Source organism: Biomphalaria glabrata, chromosome 1 (assembly GCF_947242115.1).
Source record: "Biomphalaria glabrata chromosome 1, xgBioGlab47.1, whole genome shotgun sequence".
In the NCBI taxonomy this organism is placed as follows: Eukaryota; Metazoa; Mollusca; class Gastropoda; family Planorbidae; genus Biomphalaria; species Biomphalaria glabrata.
Genome location: NC_074711.1, coordinates 24147081 through 24156670, shown reverse-complemented (window position 1 = coordinate 24156670; position 9590 = coordinate 24147081). Strand labels below are relative to the sequence as shown.

General features: G+C 30.9%; 1 protein-coding gene across 2 annotated transcripts; it reads left to right on the top strand.

Moving 5' to 3' along the window:
• The first annotated feature begins 36 nt into the window (after nucleotides 1-36).
• LOC106078600 (ELL-associated factor 1-like) lies at nucleotides 37-9099 on the top strand. 2 transcript variants are annotated; one of them, XM_013239519.2, is made up of 7 exons: nucleotides 37-55; nucleotides 912-1025; nucleotides 3608-3702; nucleotides 4700-4836; nucleotides 5499-5629; nucleotides 6160-6243; nucleotides 7105-9099. In XM_013239519.2, the coding sequence occupies exons 2-7, from the start codon at nucleotides 935-937 to the stop codon at nucleotides 7182-7184; spliced, it is 618 nt and encodes a 205-aa protein (XP_013094973.1). In that variant the 5' UTR covers nucleotides 37-55; nucleotides 912-934; the 3' UTR covers nucleotides 7185-9099. The 2 variants fall into 2 exon arrangements, with proteins under 2 accessions (XP_013094973.1, XP_013094972.1); XM_013239518.2 differs by lacking the exon at nucleotides 37-55 and having other exon boundaries at nucleotides 391-1025.
• Nucleotides 9100-9590: the final 491 nt, after the last annotated feature.

The window sequence follows — 9590 nt, the reverse complement described above, 5'->3', positions numbered from 1 at the left end:
GCGTAGGATTTTAAACATTAAAAATAAAAGAGTTAGACATGCTGTCGAACTGATAGTATCTACTATAATTTAGAATGTTACATTATTAGTTGTTTACAGTTTACAGCTCGAGTCTAGTCATTTACATATAGGCTCTATGTCTAGATGTAGTGTGTTACTACCTATCCTAAAATAGTCCGATAAAATGTTTAATTAAACAGTTTATAGAGATCTATACTATAGTTAGTATATAATAATATTATAATTATATATAAAATACTCGGCTACTGTATTACTTGGACTTAGACGACTTAGTTTACTATTTAAACTATTTAATAGCTATAATTTAACTATTACGACTGTAACCTGTAGCCGTAGCCCAGGCATATGGCATATCATATGTTTTTAAATATTATTTGAAGTTTTAATTTTAAGTCATTTTCTCATGATCACATCAGAATTCAGCTGATCAGAGAGTAGACGAGTAGTCAGAAGTGTTACTAAGACTAAAAAAGACTAGTCACTACGACAGTCGACACTAGGTGTAGAGCTACGAATATTACACAATTATTTAAATTACAGACATTATATATGTATATGATTAGACTGATTTGACTAGATCTCTAGTGACTAGTGAAATCTAGTCATCTGTCTCTAGAGTTAGAGTATACTCACTGCTTTTTTTAGTTTTAGTAGTTTTATTAACTCATATACTGTATTAGTGTACACTGTTCAGAACTTTAAAAGGTACAGGACAGGTCATCACTATTGTCACTATTAGTATATATCTAGATAGTTCAGTACAGATTATAGATAAAATAGAAAACGAGATATATTCTACTAGACTCTAGCCCCACTCTGTGACTCTAGCTAGTTCATAGATCAGATCTAGATTTATAGTCAACTCAATCTAGATCCTATCACCAATCTAGATCTAGATTTTTTTGTAAACGGAATGTCTTTACCAGTAGACAATGAAATACATGAATTAAAGTTAGGAGACAGCTTCAATGCACACTCGAATGTTGGTTTTCACACCATACGTTGTAAGTAGAGATACAAATACTTGAAATACAATTTCTAATTTCATAACTTACATCTCTGCTAGATATCTAGATCTAGAAGGAATTTAATAATTGTGTTATTAATATCCTATCTTGTCTGATATGTTACTTCAAAAAAAGACTTTCAGATGATAAATGTCCTTAGGTCAATCTATTCATGATTCATGCATGCTAATCAATGACTTAAATTCTGCCAAATCATTGGTTTTCCTGGCTGACTCAGGCAACCCATTCCATAATCTAATAGTCCTAGGGCAACTTAGTCTGATGGTTTGATATAGATCTAGAGATCTAGATCTGTGTTTTCATTTACACTAATGATTAATCTAATCACTTAGATAATGAATATATATTATATATATTATTATTATTTTCTTTTTTTTTTCAATAATAACTTAGTGGTGGATTAAGTTGATGTTTTTGAGGTAATTTTTCTGCGCATCCAAAATGATCAGAGATAAGATTTTTACCAGGTTTCAAGATATATGTGATGTGAGAAATTTCTACATATATATGTGCTTTTATTATTATCTGACCAAGTTGTTAACATCAGACTCACAGACTATTTGCTTTTTGGGCAGGGATAGGTGTGGACTAATAATGCTATTTTTTTCCTACTTTAGAGTTAGTTATTCTTATGCTCTCAGTAGATGTATATAAAATAATATAATGTATAGATCTATATGATGATTGTAGATCTAGACCTGGATCTCAGCAATACTGACTTGTCAGGTTCTTTTCTTGGCTCATTAGAGGTTACTTATGAATAATTACTGCAGATCTATAGTCAACATTTATAGATAACAAATATATTTCTAAAAGAATCCAGAAAAACTTAATCTCTCATGAAATCACCAGTTTATTATTTATATATATATAAAACACTCAGTAATATCACACAAAAATCCATCCTCTCCTACTATAACATCTAACACAAACATCAGTCCAGGAAATAACTGACTACCAAGTTCTCTCTATCACGTGTATACTGTTCACATTCATACCTGGGGATATAACTCTTTCATACCAAAATATCAACACAGAAATTACACATTCACTCTCGCCATATTGGCCCCCTACTGTTTCTAATTTACATAAATGGCCTACCAAATTGCATTAGTTTAGCAACAAAAGTAAGATGGTTTGCAGACTATTGCATTTAATATTAATAAATACAACGCAAGATATTGACATTTTACAAAAAGAATTAGAAAAATTACAGAAATGGGAATCAAATTAGAGCATGTCTTTCCACCTAGAAAAATGACAGTTAATATAAATAAGAGAAACAGAAAAACTTAAACAAATAAAAACCACTTATTTTATTAATGGTAAACCAGTTACACAGACTGAACACTCAAAATATCAAGGTGTAAAAATAAATGAAAAGTTGTCATGGAATCCCCATATTGATGAAATTATTAAAAAATCAAGCAAAAGATTAGGATTTATTAAAAGAAATTTTTACAAATCAAACAAGAACATGCAACTAAAATTCTTTTTAACTTTGGTTTGGCCATTATTAGAAAGTATGCATCCTTGTTTGCAATCTCTCAACTCAAGAAAACATTTATTAAAGTAACTAGAACAAATACAAAAAAGAGCATTGAGATTTATAACAAATGAATATTCAAATTTGATTAGAGTAACACCATTGGTAAAATCACTTAACTTAACACTCCAGGACAGAATAATAAAAAAGTAAAGTAGCTAAAACACATAAAACAATGAACCATAATTTACAAATAGAAAAACAAAATCTAATGAAATACTCAGAAAGACACAAAGATAGAGGCACATTTCTTATTCCATATATGCTAGAACGAATTTGTAGAAATGGTCCTTCTTCCTTAGTGCCATTAGAAAATGGAATGGGTTGCGTGAATCAGCCAGGAAAACCAACGACTTAGCAGAGTTTAAGTCAATTAACATGTGTGACTAGATTGACACATGAAATGCGTAAAACATACTTACTTATCTTCTTATTTGAAGTAACATCTGTAATGTATAAGATAAGAAGATAAGATATTTGTTAAAAAAAAAGGCAAAAAAAAAACCCCCAACAAACTTTTATAACTTTTTTTGGTCTCAAGAAAAGAATGGATATTTTAAAACAATCTAGATATATTATTCTAAAATATAATAATTTCATAAACAGATTTTAAAATAATAATATTTAAGCACTGTCCTTGAGTCCAGTCTAAAGATTAATGAGTATTTCTTGTGGCTATGCAGACTTAACTGTGGTCTTCATAATTTTATCAAATTGGATATGTGTTGTTTTTAGGGAGTGCTTCTGTTATGCCATCTTTCTTTCAACTTGCCAAAAACATAGCCTTAGGCATACATTTCTAATTATTTTATTAGATATATGATAGCAAAAGGAAACCTTGGCGACAACAATTATTTCTGTCTCAGATGTGAAAAAAATATGTAGGCCTCTTCTTTAGCTTTAAGAGACATTTGATTAAAATTTATATTGATGAACAGCAACCACAAAAAAAGTTTTAATAAGACAGCATTGATATTTAAATTGATTTATAATTCACTTAATTTCGTGTCAGATGACTTCAAACCTGCATCTGTTGATACAAACAAAGAAGCTTGTGTTGAAGTGGGTGGAGGAAACCAAGTAACAGTCACTGTTCCACATGTAGAAGTAAGCTGATCAATTGTATCTGATTTGTATGTACATTAAAACTATGAAGGGATACATAGATGATCAAATCTAAATTAAGGCTGGGGTTTTCAGGAAGTTAGGATGTTCAAATTTGATCGTTCCACAGGTTGCCATGTGGTTGTGGAGATTAAAAGGGACATAACCAAATAGTATATCTCAAAATTGCCTTAACTTATGCTCAGCTTGGGAAGATCTTAAACCTTTGTCAAATACTGAAATAAAGGAGAGGTTGACATTGCATAGGTTTTTAAAAAGCTGGCTTGAAGAAGGAGAAGAAGCACCCTACTTAAGGAAGCACAATTTGGCAATATGTACCAAACAAGAATGATTCCTTCCTCTTAAGCTTTCTCTGACATATCCTGAAAATTGCATGGTATTACAAAGTGAGTAACTGAAATACCAAACAATTAGCATGGATCTAGCTAGTATTTTCACTATCCTTAGACATCATGCTTTAGCTTAATATGGTTTGCCATTTGGAGGATGAATGAGTATAAAAAGATATCATCTAACCTGCTGAAAGCACTTGAAGGAAACTGGTCACCCAACACCTCTGTTATACAGATGTAATTAGACACAATCTCAAAGCAGTGAAGATATTAACTACTGGGAAGTTAATACTGTACTTTTAGGAGAGAAGTGGTGTTTTCAATGCATCAATGATTTCAGTTGACAATAAAAATTAAGCCTGTCAGAAAAAGATCTTAAAATACCCAAGCAGTTAATAATTTGAAGTGTGATAAGTAGTCACATACACTTTTTCAGAATTGGGCTTCATAGCATAAAAAAGAAAGTGCTATACGAAATTAGTCTAAGTTATTCTATGACTGAGGGTGGTTAACTGAAAGGTTGTTTACATTTTAATTAAATGTTGGTTACAGAAATTTAAATAATGCAGCCCCATCCATCTTGACTCCAAACTAACTTTAACAAAGGAGCTGTATGCTTGAAACTAATCTAATTTGTTGATCTCCAGGGCTCTGGTGTTACTCACACAGTATTTAAGGGAAACAAACAACCTGTGATGAAAGAATGTGTCCTAATCATTGATCATAATACTGGAACATACACACTGGAAAAATTGACTAGTAAAATAACTGTGAAAAAAACAAGGTATTTTTAGCTGCTTTGCTAAAATTCAAATTTTAGATTACACATCTTTATACCTTAAAAGTTTATAGTAATCTAGCAGTCTGGACAGTCTGTTAAGAATTTTGAAAGTCTGCTTTATCAGCTCCAAACTGTCATTGAAAGTGCAGGCTAATGAGAATCAAGTGTTTATTTTTTTTTTTTTTAGGAAAAGCTACTTATGGGCATTTAGAGTTCATTTTTTTTTATTTAATTTTATTTTGTTAGTCCTTAATTAAATTTAATGATTTAGAGAAGTTTAGAAACAGATGACTATAACATCATCTTCCCATAGATCGCAAGGTCTGAAAGGGAAAATGTTTACAGTCTTAGATATAATTTTTACTTTAATTATTTTATTTTACTCTAGCTATTTGCTATCCCCTAATTCTCTACACATGGCTTATTTCCCTTTAGCTTTGCATGTTTTTACTATACATTCCAAATTTCTAAAAAAATTGATTAGTTACGACTACAGGTAATTGATAAAATGATTGGTCAATTTTTCAATTGATTCATTTAATATTAATGGCAATGAATAATTAAGCAAAGTTTCAACTTTATTTGATAAAGGAAAGTGGAAGAAATAACATGTACAACATTTGTACCAGACAGATAGGGTGACTTGTTGCTATTGTTGTTTTCAGACTAGATGGCAGTAGCAAAGCCATTCAGCATATAGCTGGTAGAGTCACACCTGTTGACAAGAAACAAGCTGCAGCCTCACCTGCTGGAGATAATTATTCCATTACACCCGTTCACAGTGAAGCCTCTAAAGGTACAATACCCCATGGGCCCTTTTTTTTTAAGTCTGAGATAAAATTTTATTTCTTATTAAAAAGTTTTTCTTTCAATTTTTTTGTATACCATCATGATGATTTCTTCACATGTACATTTCTATTTATGTTATGTCAATTTAATTTCATATATTTATTTGCATTATTTAATTCATATTAATTTATTCTGTGTATCGGATTTGGTCAGCTCTCTGGACTGGATTTTTCTGTCTTGGTAGCCAGACCATTTTATTCTTTTCTGGGAATTGGTATGACAAGAAATATTCTCATATCAATGTTTTTGTGATCTCTTTAACTTTTATCTCTAGGCATCTCATTTTACTTATGCTTTTGATTTTTATGGACATCTAAGTTTGCAAGTAGTTTTGATTGACAAAGATGGAGTTTTTTGACTGACAAACAGCATGGCGTTAGCTGGTAGAATAATATTCCAAATTAAATCAGATACTCATGGACTCATGTAACTTAATCTGAGCTTTTCTTTAAAATTCCCTCTTTCACTCTATTACAGGTAATGATGATGTTGCTTTACTGGGAGAAATCACTGACAGCTCTGATGATGAAGAAAATAATGTCATGCCAACTATATCATCTGGTAAATTTGTAATTTCTCTCTCATACATTCATCTATGATTTTAAAAAGCTTAGTTACCCCCCCCCCCACACACACACACACAACCCATATTGAGTCATTGCAGTCTAGAAACAATTTTACTATACTTTCATGTTTATACAAAATTATCATATGCAATCCAAATATTCAGAAATGTTGTACACTTGTGCTCCAAAGACTAAAGCTATAAGCTGAAACACGGACAATAAATTATAATAGTAAAGTTTCCCTTTCAGATCTTTTCATCTATGGGAAGATGATATTATGGTCAACTGTTTGTATGGCCAACGGTTAATGAGCAGGGCATCATGTGGCCAGCACAATGACCAGCTGCCTTTACTTTCCTCAATTAAAGTCAAGTACACATTAGAGTTGGGTGGACTAAAGAACGCCCTAAAAATCCAGAAATTTAAAATCCCAGGCTTTACCGAGATTCTAACCCAAGACCCCAGGTTTGGAAGCTGAACTACTCAGCCACTGCACCCCCCATCAGTCTTAATGCCCCTTATTCAATGATAAAAATGATATGATGAAAACTACCAAAATAATGAGTTTTGTTGTCAAGTAAATTGCACATGGACTTTATTTCTTTTAATGTTTGTCTTTACTTTTGTGAAACTTTTTTTTTTTAAATATTTAACAATGATCTAGTGATTTGGCACATCAGTGAGAGAATGAACTTCTATACAACATTACATCATCTGAAAATGTTAAAAATCAAAGATGAAAAAGACAACTTTCAAAACAATTTTTAAAAATGTACAGAAACTTTTAACAATGCTTTGAAAAGATTTCAACAAATATTCTGTTGTTAATGTTATCTTTTTCTCATTGTTAAACCAGGCACAGCATCTAATCCTATGAAGTTTGATGTCCTAGATGATGATTTAGCTCTCAGTGAGTCTGGAAGTGACAGTGACTAATTTGTGTTGTTGTTTTTTGGTCATTGATTGATATGGTTTTCATGTGTGATATGTGAAGATTTACTTTGGATTTTGTTTAACCCTTTTAACTTCATAAAAGTATAATCTTCCACATAATTTAACATTTTTGCTGCTGGCTTATGTTAACTCCTGAAGTGTTAAATGTGTATTTATTTAATTTAAACAAAGTATCTATTGGAATAAAAAGATTTATAAAAAAAAAAGGTGTGATTGAATCCATAAGATTTGGTCAAAGCTCAATTGATAAACTGAGTGTTAAGGAAATATTGTTTTGCAGAGAAGGATTAAATGAAAGTCTGGGTTGCAAATACAAATCAAACCAAAACATAATGTTGTGAAGTATTTCAATACAGATGGCTGTCTGGTCATTTGGTATGTGCTCATGTGGTATGATTGTGGTCTCAATGGTCCTGGGTTCAAAACCTGCCAATTGCCATCCTTATGCTGGAGTGTGTGTGTGTGTGTGGGGGGGGGGTTGGACTAGCATGTAATAATTTTCAAGTTTGAAGGAACATCTGGAACATGTAAAATAAACAACTGCTGAAACTATTGAAATTTATTCGATTTCACTCTGTCCATCTCTAAAGATAGTTAAAGCATTTCAATATTTGGGGGGCGAGTAGTCTCCAGTAATGTCTTCAATATTTCTTATATTTTCAAGATGTAGTCAACTCATTCTTCACTGTTAGCTACATTCTAGATAATTATTTCACAAATGAAAGCGTTTTCTTTTATAACATTGCATAATTGTAGCACTTGATGCTGTAAAAGAAAATTAAACTAGCTTTGCTTTATAAAAAGTTTTTCATTCTCTTCATTAGTAGTATACTAAAGGCAAATATAAAATATAATATTTAAGGCTTGCTACATGGTATGCATGAACTTGAATGGTATTTAGAAACAATTCTTTTTTGAAAGAATGGGATTCCATAATTTTAAAATTATTAATTTCAATATTTAAAAAAAATGTTTAAGACTGAGGTACATTTTCACAAATAAATACTGTCTGCTGTCTATTATATTTCTGTGATTAGATTTCCTGAATCGTCAGAACAAATAGTTAACTGAACAGCATTTGTTTTAAAATATTTGCTATGATCACATATTGCTTATTTTCCTTGACTTTTTAATTTTTGAGTTTGGTCTATGTAAAAATGTTATGTACTTTTTGTTTTTTATTTATCTTATGACTAAATCATAGCTGTTTAGTTCAAAAATAAAAATATTTGTTTACCATTTCATGATTTAATGGCTGTATTTAAGAATATTTAGATAAGACAAAATTCTCAAAAATAATATTGTTTTGAATAGTTACTGTAAAGGCATTCCATTGAAGCATTTTAATTATCCTGTGGTGAAATTTGGCGACGGGTATTTAGTGACAAATCATAATGTTAATTACAAAGAAATGTTATTTTGAATGTCTTAGATATAGAATTAATGCCCTAAGAATTAAATTCCCCAAATTGTATTTGCTAATTGAAACCCAAAAGGTCACTTAAGTTTGATTGTCTTTAGTTTTTCCAGGAAGTTTTTCAAAAGTCTTACATAACTCTTATTGCATTGTGATTGTTTTAAATCTGAGTATCTACACTAGAATTGTTTACTTTGATATGGCCAAAATACTCAACAAACACTAAATTGAAAATCAAATGTGCAAAAATATTCAAAGTCAATTAGTAGCTTTTGTTGAATTAAAAAAAAATTGTTGGCATTGATTTTTGAAAGTAATATCCTAATATAAGCCTATGTATCTGAATGTGATAAATAGGGCTTACTCATGCTGATGTGTTGTGTATTTGCTGTCACAAATGATGCCTGTTTTTCAGTTCTTCCAATTATGTTGTTTTCCAATATCAAATAAATTTAAAATGAGTCATAAATGTACACAATTTATTTGATATTTTCTTGTTCTCCTTTTGTGTTTGTCATTAAACTAGTTATAATGTTGGTGAGCCACTGTGGTTGACATTTGGCCTAAAGAGTGGTTTTGGTCTGCACAGTCCACTATCCACTAAAAAAATACCAACTGCAGGCTGGATGCCTTACAATGTTTCACTGTAGCTGGCAGCAGATGGCCTCTGAAAGAAAAGGTATGAGAGCTCTCACAAAATCTGGAGGACTTGTAGAAAACAGGCCCAGAAGATGTAAAGAAAACTTAAATAGACCCTTGCCTGAACGACTTTGTCAGCATCAGATGTGGAAAAAATATGCAGGTCACAACAGGCTTTGTGTAGCTATGATTAACACTGCACTTATCCTTAATCCATTCATTGTTAGTGATAATAAATATAAATATTTTGCTTTAATAAAGTTATGAGAAACAAAGTTGATTTTAAAACAGATTTATTGTCAATGTCCTTGTAAACAAAACATGTACATGTA

Bases quoted from the DNA above. Each gene is read 5' to 3' on its own strand.
- LOC106078600 (XM_013239519.2), top strand. From the start codon at position 935: ATGTCTTTACCAGTAGACAATGAAATACATGAATTAAAGTTAGGAGAC. The intron at 1,026-3,607 runs GTAAGTAGAGAT...ATTTCGTGTCAG, and splicing joins TGGTTTTCACACCATACGTT to ATGACTTCAAACCTGCATCT. The intron at 3,703-4,699 runs GTAAGCTGATCA...GTTGATCTCCAG, and splicing joins TCACTGTTCCACATGTAGAA to GGCTCTGGTGTTACTCACAC.